This window comes from Suricata suricatta, chromosome 17, assembly GCF_006229205.1.
Source record: "Suricata suricatta isolate VVHF042 chromosome 17, meerkat_22Aug2017_6uvM2_HiC, whole genome shotgun sequence".
Lineage (NCBI taxonomy): Eukaryota > Metazoa > Chordata > Mammalia > Carnivora > Herpestidae > Suricata > Suricata suricatta.
This window is the reverse complement of record NC_043716.1, coordinates 12266774-12283091: the sequence shown is the minus strand read 5'-3', so window position 1 is coordinate 12283091 and position 16318 is coordinate 12266774. Positions and strand designations below refer to the sequence as shown.

At 51.9% G+C, this 16318-nt stretch overlaps 2 protein-coding genes across 3 annotated transcripts in view; both read right to left on the bottom strand.

The window, feature by feature from the left end:
* Positions 1–5770, bottom strand: part of TRPV3 (transient receptor potential cation channel subfamily V member 3) — a 29912-nt gene extending 24142 nt beyond the window's left edge. For both annotated transcript variants that reach the window (XM_029928212.1, XM_029928211.1), the window contains exon 1: positions 5652–5770. In XM_029928212.1, coding sequence (XP_029784072.1) covers positions 5652–5770 — 119 coding nt within the window. The remainder of the gene's footprint in view (positions 1–5651) is intronic.
* Positions 5771–11986: 6216 nt separating this feature from the next.
* The window catches only part of TRPV1 (transient receptor potential cation channel subfamily V member 1), a 36779-nt gene continuing 32447 nt past the window's right edge, over positions 11987–16318 (bottom strand). The window contains exon 17 of the mRNA XM_029927418.1: positions 11987–12934. Coding sequence (XP_029783278.1) covers positions 12762–12934 — 173 coding nt within the window. The 3' untranslated portion in view covers positions 11987–12761. The remainder of the gene's footprint in view (positions 12935–16318) is intronic.

The following is a 16318-nucleotide window of genomic DNA, read 5'->3' as shown; positions in this document are numbered from 1 at the left end:
TGGCAAACGTGGCAACACGAACTACAATTCCCCAGCATGCTCCCCAACGGCCCCTCCGGCCTCAGATCGGAAGAGCCCTGCCAGGGGGAGGTCCCTGGATGCTGACGTCTACTAGGGCCTTTCCTGGCCGCCAGGGCACAGTCCCCTCCCGCACATTCAGCCCCCTTTGATCACCTCTCATATTGTTTTTTTGGCACAGAAAATAGATCTAGAGCAGTGAGTGAATATAAAAGTTCAGGGTAGAGAGCTAAGAACCCCTTGTCAAGAAGGAAAACTCAGGAAAGCACTTTGGACAGTGGCGGTGAGGAATAGTAGAGGCAAGTGAAGGGGAAAGCATGACCTTCCCCTCGGGCTGGCAGAGAGACCTGGGACCAAGGCCTGTGACCTGGATAAGCCTCAAAGAAAGGGACAGACTCACTGCCCCGTGAGAGGCAAGACAGAGACCCAAGATATGATCAACAACCAGACACAGCCCTGGCCTCACCATTAGATACGCCCACAAACACGGACACACACGCTCTCAGAACCCACAATCACACCCTTAGGGACAAGTCTTCCCCTGACATCCGGGGTAGTGAGGATCAGGCTGACGGTCAGTTGTGGCAATACCCTCCCCCGACCATGGCTGCTGCAGCACACCTGTGACCTCGCCTGGAAACAGTGGCCTCCCGCCAGCTGGCCTCTCTCCTGAGTGCCTTTGCTGCCTGCCTCCTTCCCAGGCCCAGAAGGATCGACACACCCCTTCTTTTCTCACAGGACCACAGAAGAGCTCCCAAAGTAGGGTTCCAGCCATATAAAGTTCAGAAGGAAGGGCAGCAGGGAAGAGACCATGACCTCATTATACAGATGAGGGAACTGAGGCCCAGTTCCCTCATCCATAGTGACATCTCCAGGCTAGAAGCCAAGTTGGTCAGAGAACCTGACTCCTGATTCCAGGCTCACAGTTTATACCACTAGCCACTCTGCTGTCCCCTCAGCCCTCTGGATCTTCTTCTAGCCAAAGCAGCTCTAGGGGTTAGCTGCAGGTGGAGACTGCCCAACACAGGCACTTCCCAGGATGGGGCAGGCATGAGGGAGACCCGGGTCTTGCCTGGGGAATCCTTCTCCTCTCCTCCAGGCACAGACAAGCCTGGAAGTCCCAGAACAAATCCAGTACGTGGGTGGGGACACAAAGCAGTGGGGGATAGTGCTGGCTAGCAGGTTGGCCCTCACCCTCCTATCTTCCACCCATCTAGAGAGACCTTCTGATCTGACCTGAAATCAAATCCTTCTTCCAAAAGAGAAGTAAACCCCTGATGGGGAGCCCAGAATCTGGGTTCTAGTCTGCTTCTGTCTCTCCCTCAACCTCCTGTGTGACCCCAGGAAGGAGAATGGTTGGGCCGGATAATCCGTAAGGCCTGGACTCTGGAGCCAGGACAGCTCTAAACTCATCCACAAATGGACTGTGCAGCTAAAGAGGGCATCAGAGCTCATCCAGTCTGATCACCACTCTCGGTGTCCCTGAAGTGCCCCAGAAATGCCACCCTAAAGCTGTCCCTGCTTGTCTGGGCTCCTTGGTAGTGCATCTATGTGATAAACATTTATTGAGCACCTACAGTGTGTCAGGCACTGTTCTAGGAGCTGGAGCTTCAATGGTGCACAAATGGGCACAGATGGCTCTGAAGAGCTACTGTTCTAGTGAATTGGTCAGACCTGGCTCCAAGGACCAGACCAGAGAATAGCACAATGAGGTCATTGCTTTTCCTGCTCCAGACAACACACTGACCTTCGGCTGTAAGATCCTCGATGGGAGGAACTACAATTGCATCGTCCCGAACCCAGCACGAGCTCTGACACTCAGAAGACTTAACTGAACAGAGGAGCAGAACATGGATAGCTAATGTGTGAATGGTAAATGCGAGGAAGGAAAAATGGCTGGTCAGAGAGACGGACAGATGACTTGGATGGGTGAATAAGGTGGATAGATGGGTGGATGATGCATGAATACAAGGAAGGCTAGGTGAATGGCTGCATGGATGGCTCAGGAATGAGTACTTGGGTGGGCAGATCAGTGGGTAGATGGAGAGACTGGTGGACTGGTCCAATAAGCACACAGGCTTAATTAAACCTTAAACAGTAAATGTTGGGAGGCTGCATCCCTCAGGTGACTCCTGTTGGGCTCTCTGTTGCCCAAAGCTTTCATCTCTTTTTCTCAGTCTTACACAAGAAGCTGAGGAAGGGTCCTGTGCCTCTCCTCTACCTCTCCTCCTTCTCAGAGCCTCCTCCCAAAGGGGCCTCAAGGATGAAGCATAAAATCAGATCATAACAGCATCATAATTAGACACCAAGGGCCCCAGGGAGCGGAAGAAATATTTCTTATCTCACCATGAAGTGTCCTCTCTCATGCTGAGGAACTGTGCTAAGCCACCAGGACACTTACTCATCCACTTACCCACTCTGTCTCTTGGTGTCTCACCTGCTCCTTCACTGACTCACTCACTCACTCAAAAACTACTAATATGCTCTACGTAGGAAACCTGGGGAGCAGGGAAGGAAGAGATGCCCCTTCCATGGATCCTGTCCTCAGAGATTTCAACCAGAGCTAGGACATCATCCCAATAGGCACACCAGTCTCTTTAGGGCAGAGCTGGGCTGTGGGAGCTCAGGGGAAGAGAAGGTTCTTCAGGTGAGGACAGGGACCAGGACGGGTTTTGTGCTCCATCACTGTGGGACTTGCTCTGGGTCTTGGAGCAGACCTGTGGCTTGGGGAAATCCCCAGAAGCAGAGAGCACAGCATGAGAAAAGCTTCCATGGCAGGAAGGCAAGAACTATGTCTGAGGAAGGAAGTCTTTGGTGGCAGGGAATGAGTGTTGAGAGCTGGGCTGGAGAGAGAATTGACTGTGAGCAAGGACCCAATTCCTGGGATGGGGAGCTGCTAGATCATGAGGGCCCGTCCCACACCTGCCCTATTTGCCACTGCACATGCCACATCTCACCTGCCATCATGACAGATAGTGAGGTCTTGGCCATGTGCCATCCTGGCTCCTAATCTGCAGCACATGCTGTTCGTTCCTCCCTTTGATCTAGACCAAAGGGCACCACAAGTGTGTTGTTAACTCAGGTGAGCATACAGCTGTGCACCATCTCTCCTGCATTTCTGTCCCTTTTGAAGACAACGAACTACCCCTGAGCATCCCTAAGGCTGGGAAGGAGCCTGGGTAGCCAACCACTTTGTCCCAAGAAATGCCCAAGGGCCTGGTCTCTAAGAGGCCAGCTCCTCCATACCCTTCATCAGCCCATGTCTCTATCCCAGGGCATTGCCTTGCCAAGGATTCAGTAAGGAGGCCACAGTGGACGCTGCTCATGAAAAATAGCATGATGGTCCAGGAAAGTTCCAGGCCCAAAGAAATCTCTCCCCACTTAGACTTCTTGGTGTCTTCAATCCCACCATTAGTACAGATTCCCTTACTGGTCAAACGAGCCTTCTTTATTTACACAGAAGTTTTATTTTTCTTTCTAGGCTGAGTTTTAGACTCAGTTTTGAGGGAGATGCCCAAACCTTCGAAGGTATGGGGAGAAATAGGCACGTGAGGCCCCTCAAAGAGCTCTTGGGAAGAAGGGGCTACTGTTTCAGGAGACAACAGCCACACCCTCACACCCAGGTCTTTGGTTTTTAAGGTCATAGGTAGAGCTGAGTCTAGAGCTAAGTTCATGAACAGGGATAGACTCAGAAAAGATAGCTTGACTGTGGGAAGATCCTGGGATTTCCTGAAATCGTGTCTAAAATCCTCCCCTGAGGTCCAAACCTCCCCCAGGAATGTGAGCGGGGGAAGGGCAGGAGAGACAGGAGGGTGGTGTTTGGTGGCTTAGCTCAGGGATACTTCTGCCCTTATCTAGACAAGCAAGCCCACCCAGGCCCAGGCTGTTCCCACGGCCCCACCAGTACCTGTCTGAACTTGATGTCCACCCAGTTTTCTCTCCTGCCTCCACCTGGATGTCCCCCGGGGAATTCTCAGCCAGCATTCACCTGAATTTCTCTGACATGCCCATGTCAGAGATGATCCCACCAACCCTGCAGGTCCCCCCACCAGGTGGAGGGGATGTCTTCCCCTCACTTCTCATAGCTGATCCTACAGACCCCATGATCCTGATACCTTTCTGACCTGACCCCCTCTTCTCCACCCCTGATAACGCATGTTCAGACCTCACCACCTGTCACTCAGGCTTCCCAAGAGCCTTCTGTCGTCTCCTTGCTCCCAGCCTCCCCTCTAAACCATCATCCACACAGATCACCCAGAGTATCCTTTCAAAAGGGCAAATCTCACCATGCCCTCCCTCTCACACAAAACCCCTTATTGCTCCCCTCTGCCCTCGGGTTTGTCCAAACTCCATAACCAATCCCTAAGACCCAGCCCCAATGGGACTCATGTTCCCCAAGATTCCTCCACCCACCCCCCACTTCAGCTACACAGTCCCTCACTGGTCCCTGCCCCTAGCCTCTGTCTGGGATGCTCTTTCCCTTCCTCTCCACCTGCCATCGCCCATTTCAATCCACTTTGTCCAGGAAATGCCCTGAGACTTCCCACAGGATGAGAACAACCCACTCTTTCTCAGACCCCATGCTGCCTGGTTGTCAGGACACTTCTCACATAGTTCTGGGTGTCTTTTTCACCAGACTATGATCAGGGATGGGCATTCTTTCTGTCTCCCCATCCTGGCCCCTGGTGCACAGAAAACCTCAGTGATTATTACTCAAAACAACAGATAGGAAGGAAAGCATTAACCTCACCTCTGGCCCAAGAGGGGGCCTGGGATGGGGACAGAAGAGACAGGACAAATGAGCAGAACTAGACCCGAGACTCACCTGAGTCTAATGAAAGCACAGCTTGGGGGGAGGAGGGGCATTTGGGCTTGAGGGGCACCAGATCAGGTGAGGGTGTGGAGGACTCCCATGCAGGTGGCTCAGGGGCCAGGGATGACCCTGAAGAAGTACTCTCTCTGCTCCTGCTTCCTCCACATCCCCATCTGGGAAGTACTCATAACCATCCCAGCCCTGTCCCATTCCCAGGGGCCCTGTGGAATAATAATGACAGTGATGAAGATGGATCTCCAAGTAACAAAAACCTATCAACACTAGCATGTGCCTGACTGTGTGCACTAGCAGGGCAGCGACTATGTGCCAGGCACAGGGCATTGTGCCAACAATCTCAATTAACCATCATCCTATGAGCTGGAGCCTTTGCTGGCGTCCCCCTTACACAGGGGTTAAAGTGTTTGAAAAACCTGGCTCGGCACACAGAGGACAGGAAAGCAGCTGGTGTATGTTGAAAAAGTACCCACTTGGAGACTCAGGTTACCTGAAATTTCCATACACTGTTTTGCTCCTTGTTTCAATGATGGCTCCAGCAGCCCCTTGCTTCACCCAGAAGCCTTCTTAAATATTTCAGCTTCAGTGCCTCTGATACCTCCAGGGGGGCCTCCCTGACTCCTCTGGTTGTACTGACTTCCCTAGCACAGCACCCTGAGTATGCAGTGCTATTTCTCCACTGTCCCCCCATCTATGCCTAGTTGGGCACCAGGTCACCCCAGATAAACTGAGTCTTTCCCCGAGAATGGACACCAGGATCCTTCCTGTGCCCTTACAACACAGTGCCCGCGCCCTCCAGTCCTACCTTTTCTTGGTTGGGGTGACCTCTGCTGGCCTCTTCTCCTGCAGGATGGCAGGGTTCCCACTGGGGACGGTAGCTCTTCTGCCCATGAGGGGCACCATCTCCTTAGGGTGGGCATTCATGGCTGCAACACAATCACATCACACATGCTTAGGTTGAGTGGTCATAGAAGAGCTTCAAGGGGCTTCAGACCCCCATGTGGCACCATGTAGCCCCTGCTCATATCCCCAGAATAAGGAGCTCCCTCTCCACCTTCCCAGGCTGCCAACTCTTCCCAGGGCAGGGAGACTGTCCCCACAATTTCTCCTGCTCCCTGCTCCAGCAGCCCTCCTGCTGTGCGTCCTAGGAGAGCCCAGCAGCTTCTAGGTGGAGAACACCATGCCCATAGCTTCTCTCAAGACATCAACTCCAGCCACCAATCTTCAGGTGGACTCCCAAGAATTAGCTCTGCTTTTTCTAATGACCCTATCAGATTTTGTGTTCAGCGCTGTCCTTGACAGAGTAAGACTGTCATATCCTTTACTCTAGACATTATACTAATAGTAACACAGCCTCCAGCCTCTCTGGTGTTGTGAATTTCTTAGCCCCCTGGTCGTCTCTGCAGCTAACACACTGATTGTCTTTGTTTCATCTGCCCAGAGCTGAGTGCAACCAGCCTTGTGGCTTTTTGTCCATTGGACTCCATTGTCACCTGAAGGGAGCAGTAGAACCCCCTCCCCACAGCAGAGGAGGCAGCCCCTCAGTCCATTAGTAAAACAGTGACCTGTTTTACTAATTTTCATATTGATGGGGCTGGATGCCATGTTGGGCTCTGAGGGATATGCTGGGGAGAGGGACTGACATGTCTTTGGAGGACACTAGGGGACCTTGGAGGTTTCTGTGTACAGAAAAGGCAAAGCGGACAGGGGGGTAGCCTGAGCTAAGACCAGGGGTCAAGAATGTTATCAAGTGGCAAGAAGCTGGTATGGTTGCCAAACCTGGGGAGTTCACGGGGACCACTGGCACTGAGATGCTCTGAAGCAGGTGGGGCCATGTTGGGATGGCCTGGAACACCAGTCAGGAGCTGTGGCTGGTCCCAAGGGCAGTGGGACATGGGAGGGCCCTTGGTTACATAGGAGACGGCCATGTTAGAGGAGGACGGGGTAGAGGGTGGAGGAGACCAGGCCATGGGGCTAGGAGGAGGCTGCTGTGGAGGCCATTGACCTGAGTAAGGGTAGGTTGGCCACACAGGATGAGATGGACAGGGCAAAGGGTTGTGTGAACAGGTGTGACAGGAGGTTAATGGGGGGCGGGGAGGATTCTCAACTTGAACAACCCTCAGAGAACCAGCATAGAGGTGGGGGCAGGGGACAGATTTCTGTATGAAGAGTCCAGCTGGGTGGGGTAGAGCCAGGGCCACTGGTAACCTTGGCCCAAATAGGAAAGCTTCCTGGAAAAAGTGTCTGGAGCAGTTTGTCACCAGACAGCAGCGAGGTTTGGAAATGGGACAGCCGTCCTCCCCCAAAATAAACAGCCCTGGGAGAGGAGGAGGTATCCAGGGGAGAGCTTTGGTGCTGGAATGCAGGTCCCTGGAGGCAAGGACCTTTGAGGAGGGGCCCTAAGGCCAGATGGGTGGAGTATCCTACTGAGAGAGAATCATGAGCATGTGGGTCCCTGACTATATCCACAGTCACGGGATGAGGGTGAGTGGCCTATGGCCAGATAAGGCTAAAAGATTGAGCTAAACCAAGAGTGAAAGAGAGGGATGGAGGGCATGTCTCTTACCCCTCCCTGGGCCTGCATTTTCTCTTCTGATAAATGAGCTGAATGGCCCCCAAGGCCCCTGAGGCTTCCACCCATGACAGCTGGTGGCTCCATCCTCCCTGCCCTGAGCCCAGGAGTAGGGGCAGTTCTGAAAAGCTGGGGCAAGAGATGGTCAAGAAAACTCTGATCTGAAGCTATAATTAGCAGTGCTAATTAGCTCCCGGAGTCACCCCATAAACCCTGCATTCTCACCTGTGGGACTCTCTCGCCACCTTGCCCTCCCTCTCTCCCGGATTGGGCTTCCTCCCCTGGAAAGTGCCTCCCAAGCCCTGAAACTGAGTGGAATGGCCTTCCTGGTGTGGAAGACACACCAGGCGGGGGGCCACAGGCAGCCCCTGCAGCTGCTGGGTCAGCACCTGTGAGTTGCCTGGGCCTTGTCTCTCTCAAGTTCTGGGCTACCTCATCTCATCCTTACCCCCTCACACTCCTGCCCTGGAGAGCCACATCCCTGGGGCCTGCTGGTGGGGACAAGAACCTCACCTCTTCCCCTTGGAAGCTGTGAGCCCTCCCCCCTCCTCAAGATCTCCAAACCTCAGGGAAGTTTCCTGGGTCCATCAGAACCTGTGCTCTGGCACACTCCCTGGGCCAGGAGCTCACGTCTAACTTTGTTTCTCCTTTCAGAGATCTAACCTTGTTCCCAACCCCTCCCCTAAGACCTGTCAGCAAAGGGCGAATGTGACCTATAGGCACCCCGGGATCCTTGCCCTAGGGCCCCCCAGGACCTTGGAGGGCACTGGCTGCCATGTGTGGTGAGGACTCACCTGGTAAGGTCCGGGTGGTGGCAGCTGCCCTTGCTCTGTGATCACCGCATGTCCCAGGCCCAAGGACCCCCAGAGGGACTGGGGCTGAGGCGGCGGGAGGCTCTCATCATAGGCAGGGAGATGGCTGAAATGAGGCGTCGGAGGCAGAACTGGCTGGGCCACCTGCCCTAGGCGCCAGGCAGGCCACACCCACCAGCCATACCTGCAGCGCCCGCCCACCCACATGCCCTGCCTGAGTCAGCCCCACACCCACACAGCAGCCCAACCCAGGCAAAGGCAGGTGCCACGGCTGAAGTTCTGGTCCCAACTCTTTACTCTCTTGTATTTGATGCTTCCCATCATGAGCCTCAGTTTCCCCAACTGGGAAATGGGAATTATAATACCTACTTCCCATGGATGCTGTGAAGAGCCAAAGTGATCAAGCTGGTGAGAGAGCCTAATGAATGGTCATGTGCTCTGCCCTGAGCCATGGGAGGAAAGGCCACAGCCGAGCCCTGGCCTGGTTGATCCAAAGGTGGCCAGCCCCAAGACTGGGTATCTGTCCTTCAAAGTCTGGGATCTGACCTTTCCAAAGACAAAGGAATCCCCCCATTCAAAGCTTACAACCAGATATTATGCACTTCAGACCTTGGGGCCAGACAGCCTCACCCCTTTCTGGATATATGATCTTGAGCAAGTCATTCCTTACTTTTCCTACCCGTGAAATGTGCTTAATAAATCCACCTTGCAGAATTACTTGAGAAAACACACAGAAAGGACTTGAACAAGGCTCAGAGCACAGAAAGAACTCAATAAACAGTAACAGCCTTTAATTCTTATTAGTTTTATCATTTCAGTCCCTTCTGGCAACCACCTGGACCACCTGCCTCCAGGCCAGCCCATGGGGAAGACTGTGCCCACCCAGGCTGCAGCTGTGAAGGGGCTAGAGCAAGGCTGGGGCAGCCCTGCCTGTCTCCTGACACTCAGGAATTGCACACCTGTTCCCTCTGGCGGGACAGGCCTGGGAGGGAGCAGGAAGCCTTGCTGACAGGGACGGCACCCGGGACTGATGCAGCAGGGATTTCCCCAACTGTCATCCGGGCAAGTCCCTCCGGCTCTCCTCACCACAACTGGCCGGTCTGGGGAGAAGCGGGAGGCTGGCTCAGGCTTCTGACCATGGGCCAGCAGGACCTGGGCCAGGAAGGGGCCAGAAACCTGGCTTCGGGGCCAAGAGGCTTTAAGTGGGTGAAGTAGGGGCCGCTCTTGTAGTTTGACACCAAGGGGGTCCCAAAGTTCCCATAAACATGGCCTCACACTCTTTCATAGGATCAATCATAGACTTCCTTCTAATATTCAATTAATTGCCCCTCTGACTCAACCCCTTGTCCCTTTTAGCTTGCTTCTCACTGCCTCAGAACCCTAGGAGTGAGGCTGTCACCAAATTTCAGTGATTACATTTTGCCTGGTGTTAGCAATTTTTCTCAAATGCCAGGCTGAAGCCACTCTAAAAGGCCCCCGCCCCCCACCCAAAGACACTGGGCCCAGCAAGGAGTAAGGGGAGCCTCCTCTGCTGTGCATAGAGCAGGGACCAGGTCACCGACACAGTCAGAGCCACTACCCCCCCTCCCCAACCCCAGATACAAGGAAACAGCAGCTTCTGCCGCTTGAGCTGGTCTGCATTCAATCCTGTCTAATCCAAAACATGGTGGGAGCCCACAGTAGGAAACAAGGCAGGGAAATAAGGGCCAGTGTAGGATTCAGAACTGGAGAAAGCAGTCTCCACCCTCGAGAAACTGTGGGCCACACAGGAGACAGGCTCAGGCAGGAACATATCCCCATCAGGCAGCTCATGAGGACAAAAAGGGCTCAGGTCACTGAGCAGGGAGGAAGTCCCCTCCATGGGGGAGTCAGGGATGGGCTCAGGGAGGGGAGAGCATGTGGGCTGGTCTTGGAAGGAGGGAGGACCCTCTACCAGAGAGAGCACCAGGAGGAAGACTGGGAGGCAAGAGATCCAGGCACTTTCAAGGAGTGGTGATGAGCATGGGTGACACCTGACCTCAGTGGGGTACCAGACAGGAGTTGCAAGTCAACCCCAAGCCGCTGAGTCAGCCCTGACCCCTTAATCACAGAAGGCTGTGCTGGCCCAGCCTCAAGGGGAAAGGGGCCCTGTTGGGGATGCTGTCACCAGTGTGGTCAGGCGGGGAGCTGACCCAGCTGAGCTGAGTCAGCACCCCACACCAAAGACAGCACCTCCAGCGGAAACCCCGGCTGCTCTGGCTGGGGCTGCAGGGGAGACGGTTCCGCCCCCACATAGCACAGTGGAACCAGGAGGCCTGCCTTCTTCTACGAGCCTGGAGCCCGCAGAGCCCAGTATTGCGCATGTCCATGCAGCCTTGGACACCATGTGGGTGACCTTTAGTGCTCCGTCACAGCAGCACCAGGGCCCGGGAGCCTGGAAGGACCGATAAACTGCTGCCTGCAATCCAGCTCCTCGATCCTTGTAGCAGCCATGCGCCAGGCGGTGCCCACCCTTTATCAGTGACTTCAGCTCCTTCTGTGACAGTGCATGGAACAAGCAGAGCCTAAATAAAAAGAAAATAGTGACGGAAGGAACCTCCCAGATGGCCTGTGTGTGTGGAGCAAAACACAAAGGGGAAATGCGGCCTGGGGCCTGGAGTGGGGGGTGGGCAGCAAGAGGAAACGGGCAGCCTCTGGATATTCCTGCCCCAATCCCGCTCCCCAGAGGCCTGAATTTTAGGCAGCCTTTGGACATCTACTGACATGCCCTACGTGGGTCCCCATCTCACCAGAATGGGGTCAGGGTCTGTCTGCCCTGGACTATAAAACGCCCATAAAGGACATACCAGGACGGAATCAAGCACACCCTCACCTCCTCCCCACAGCCCCCAAGCCCTGTAGACATCAGGCCCTGTGGCCGCACACAAGCTCTCCCCTGAAGAAAGAGGGGGAAGAAAAGGGGTCTCTGTGGGGTGAGTGCACACAGGGATGGCCCGAGCCCTTGACCTGCTCTAGGAAATGCCCCACATAGTGCAGTGAAGATGGAGGAAAGACTGAGAGCCGGGCAGAGCTCCATCAACAGCCTCGGGCCTGAGCAGATCCACCCTGACAGCGGCCAAGACAGGGCACAGCTGTCCCTGGGCCAGGAGAGCTCAGCAGCCTCCCCATCCGGGGTTCTGGCTTGTGGCTCGGGCTGCCTCCGGGTGATGGAGGGAGGGACACAGGGTCAGAGAGAGATAAAGAGAGTGCAGATACAAAAGGGAAAGAATGGGCGAGGTGCATGTGTCCTCCCTGAAACAACGCAGGCTTACACAAAAGGTTATGACCATTCATTTTACAAAGGAACACCCACCAGATTCCTTCCAGCTCCGAGTAAGTTGATTCAATTTGCAGAAAGTTGCAAATATCTGACATCTACATAACACCTTCAGAGGAAGGCCTACAGATAAAGCGAGGGCTCCCAGGCCCACAAGAAAAAGCGAAAAGCCCTCACATCTCCCTTCCCCAGGGATGGGTTGGCATGCCCCAGCCCCTTCCCTGCCAGGTCGCCTGGCACCACAGTTAAGTTCCAGGCTTTGGAGTCAGACTTCCTGGAGTCAGACCCAGGCAATGCTCTTTGCCGGCCGCGTAACCTTACTAACTGTCTGAGGCTCAGTAGTATACACACACACACACACACACACACACACACACACACACACACATCACAGAGCCAGCTAGCTATACTAGCTCAGTGACTGGCACAAAGTTCACACCGGATATGATATTTACCTATTTATTTATTTACTTACTTACTTATGCATTTGATGGATAACAGCATGGATGGAGGAGAGAGTACGTGCCAGGGCAGGGGAGCAGGACTATGGTCACAACAAACAGAAGATCATTAAAAAATTCTTGCCGCATGCTATTGAGACAGGGTTGTGTTCTTTCATCTGAACAGCAACAGAGCGAAAGTTTTTGGAACTGGAATGTATCACATAGAAGGAGGAAGTCACTCTGGAAAAGCCTGACACCCCCAGGGCTGGGAACAGGGCCACCCCTCCCACTTCCTCTGAGGAATAAGTGACATCATCCCCAGACCACTTTGTGCAGGGGAGGTATTAAGCACAATACAGAGAATGGCTTCGGCATTTTACATTGAAGGACATGTTTTGTTTGAAGAGGTATTTTCCTGGGCCTCATTCACTTTTACTCCTAGTGATAGAAAATAAAAGAAAATAGGGGCATCACGTATGTCCACATAAAGATACATCATTCATGATACTTAACAACATCTGTAAAAAAAAAAAAAATAGAAAGAGAGAAAGAGAGAGAGAGAGACAGCGAGAGAGCAAAATCCTTTCCCTTTAGGAGACTCACTTGGGGACAGTGAGGGTTGGATGACCTTCTCTTCCCAGGCATCCAACAACGGTGCCCACAGCTTGTCCAGGGCAGGGTGGAAAGTGCCTTGGCAGCCACAGACCAGGCCAGGCTGCTGAGGGCCTCCGGGGAGGCAGCAGCTTATCCTGAGGCCCAACAGTGACTGTTAAGAGAACCCTGCAGGAGGCCCTCATTTCTCCCCTAAAGCAGCAGGATCCTTAAAGACCTCAGCATCTTCTGGCTTGAGGGAACCTGCAAAGTGCCTCAGACGAGCCTCCTGTGGCTGGGCAGGGTGCCTCTCTCTTGTACTTGCGTCTCGTAAGAGGGGAACCAGGGCAAAGTTCTTCCAATTTCTTCCTGAAACTGAAGGGTAAAACATCATTACTGCCTTGCATGCGGCAAGCAGCAATAAACACTTATTTGTTGGTCTCACCAATATCCAGCTAAAAGGAGACCCAGACATTCCGGGGCTTCCTGAGACACGTGGATACGTGCCATGTCCTCTTCCCTCACCTGCTTACGCAGCCTCATCGACTCTGGCGGTTCCTAAATTCTCTTACTTCACCTTCACCTGACTTGCAGGGGCCTCAAGAGAATGCCTTGCTTGCCTTTCCCAGCCTCCATTTCCCCCCTGCCCACGTGGGAGGGAGAGCAGGTCTCCACAGAGCAACGCTGGGACCTGCCCCATGGTGGCTTCACATCACATTAGCTATAGGGCTATGAACACCCAAAGAATCAGGATTTGGGGACCAGGCCCCACTAGGGCACAGAAGATTGGGAACAGTGCCCAGGAAACCATAGTGACACTAGGCCTTAAGTGGGGCTCTCATGTATGAGCAGGAAGCTCCCAAAAGAGAGACAGTTGTCACCGCCATAGCCACCTCCAGGTTCCCAGCCACCTAGGCAGAATGACAGCCAAAAGGGAAAGCTGTACATGTTCTCCTCCCACTGCCAGAGCCCTGGTCAGCCAAGGCTCCTGGTTGGCCTCCCTGGGTCTAATCTCTCTGGAAAACCAGCCTATATTTATACCTCCCACCCACAGGCCACAATTCAAGCCCCTCTACCGGTGTCTAATACTAATATGCCAAAGGCATCAGGACTATGGGAGGCTGGTCCATCATGAGCGCTCCAGCTAAAGTCTCCAGGTCTCAGTACTTACCCCAAGCCTGAAGGCTGACCCTGGCCTGCCCCCAAACACAGTCTAATACCAAGCATCAACTGCTAAAGGATGATCCCTTGGGAACCCAGGCATAGAACCCAGGCTTCATGGGGATACAGGTCTCGTTGAGACACAGTTTTCTGGCTGGCCTCAGAGACTGCTTGGCCCAGCTCCAGCTCAAAGGCTCTCAAAGGAGGCATGGGGCTCCCAGTGCCCACTTCCCACAGTCCTGATGCCAAGACTCCCTCACGTGCCCTCCCTCACTCAGCTACTAACCCCTTTTCTTCCCCGGCCTTTCTCTCATGCATTCCTTTACCCCTCTCCAATCACACACACACTTTGTGGGTGGGAGAGTTCCTTGTATCTGAATCACGTGACTATTCATTACTAAAGTGTCCACTGTTACAAGATTGGACAGGAAAGCCAAATCCTCGGGAAATACTGACTAATTAATTATAAATGTGAAATCAGGGAACCTCTATCCATCTCCAGCTCCAACCCCAAGTAACATGAATATGTGTATCCCTGCCACTTCATCAATATAATATCACAGTGAAAGTGTAATGTTAGAAGCAGCCAACAATGTCATGCAAACACAACGCAAATCAATTGCAAAGTGAAACAGCAAGTCTCTAAAAGATGTGAGGTTCCATGAAATCAGTAAGAGTGATGTTGGAAAACTGCTCAACTTACAGACAAAGCCATCTTTGAATGGGTCTGTGGCAAAGTTAGACCAGGTAACAATGGAAGAGATAATCAAGAAGTGTTATGGCAAGACACAAGAAGTGCTTCCAATGAAACTCGTGGGACAATTACAGGATTGCAGGAGGCTCTTGGGAAAATTAATTACACCCTTAAGTAGTTTTCCAAAAGTAAGCCTCTTGATAAAATAGATTTCTACTTCCACCTCTGATGGAGCATCCAGCACTAGGCTAGCCACCCTGCTGTAAAAACCATAAAACAGGACAAAATACATACAATAAATGTTTCCAGGCATAGGACACAGACTGGAAACTGTGATTGCTGAGTGAAGTGAAACTGACAAAGTGAGCCCCATGATTGCCCTGATGCTTTGCTTGGGACAGTTTCTCTGACCACGGTGCAGGACACTGGAGTCCAAGCAGAGTACAACAGTGCCTCTGAGCTAAGGAAGAAGAGATTAGGGTTTGGAGCAGCCAAAGCAGTTAGAATCTGTGGGACAGGGTACAGGAGAAGAGGAAGAAGCGAGTGGTAGGGGTGGAGGTCCAGAAGTCTCTGGGATGGGTTGCTGGATTGTACCTGCACAGGGTGAGACCACAAAGGCTCATCAGGCAGGGGCCACTACGGGGCCGAAAGTGGGACAGAAACACTAGAAGCTGGGCAGAACTGAGTAGAGAGATTCTCAGAGCGGAGCGACCTCATTAACACTTTTTCTTCTACCCTGAGGATCAAGTTAAAATACCAGAAATGCCCTCTTGACTCCACACGTCCTAGAGTAAGGCCTACTCAAGACCTGCTCTAACAAAGCCTAACCAAGCCCTGGAAACAGCTGGGAGGCTGAGTCCCACAAGTTTGACGGGATTGGCAATAACTTGGCATTTCACACATCTACCATAATAAAGTTTAAAACTAAGCATACACAAATTCAGGGTGATTCATCTTCAATAATTGAACTGCCAATTAAAACAAAAATTCAATCCAGAGTCTCTATAGCGTATTATCCACAATTCCCAGTATACAATTAAAAGTTACCAGATGTACAAGGAAACAAGGAACTGTGACTCACAGTAAGGGGGAAGAAAAGGCAGTCAATAGAAACTGGCTCCAAGATGGCCCAGATGTTGGATTTAGTAGGCAGAGAATGTAAATCAGCTATTATGAATGTTTTTTTTTTAAAAAGGAAAATATGGTCTTGATAAGAGGACACTAAAGAATCTCAGGAAAAAAATGAAAACTATAAAAAATAGAAATTAAAAACCAATAGCACAATACTTGAAATGTAATAGTCACTGGATGAGGTTAATAGCAGTCTGGAGATGGCTGAGGATAGGATCAGTAAACTTGAAGCCAGAGCAATAAAAATTATAAATTTGAGAAACAGAGAGAAAAAATTAAGGACAACATGACCAAAATCTCACAAACCTATGGGACAATACCAAGTAATCCAAGATACATGTAACTGGGGTCCTCAAAAAAGAAGTTAGGGAGAATGAAGCAAAATATATATAGCTTCCCAATTTGATGAAACACTGACATACAGATTCAAGAATCTCAGGCAAATGCCAAACAGGATAAAACCAAAGAAAACAAAACCCAAGCATATCTTAGTCAAACTGCTGAAAACCAAAGATGAAGAGAATATTTTGAAAGCAGCCAGAGAAAAATAAAACAAATTACATACAGTAATGCAAATTATGGGCTACTTTCCATCAGAAATGATGGAGGTCAGTGGAGAAAAATAGTGTTGGAAATTTTTCTTTAAAAAAAGAGAGAAAAAAAATCTGTTAACCCAGAATTCTTTATTCAATGAAAATATTCTTCAAACACGAGAAAGAAATTGACATTTAGACTACTTCACATCCATTCACATGGTGAGAACAACCAACACA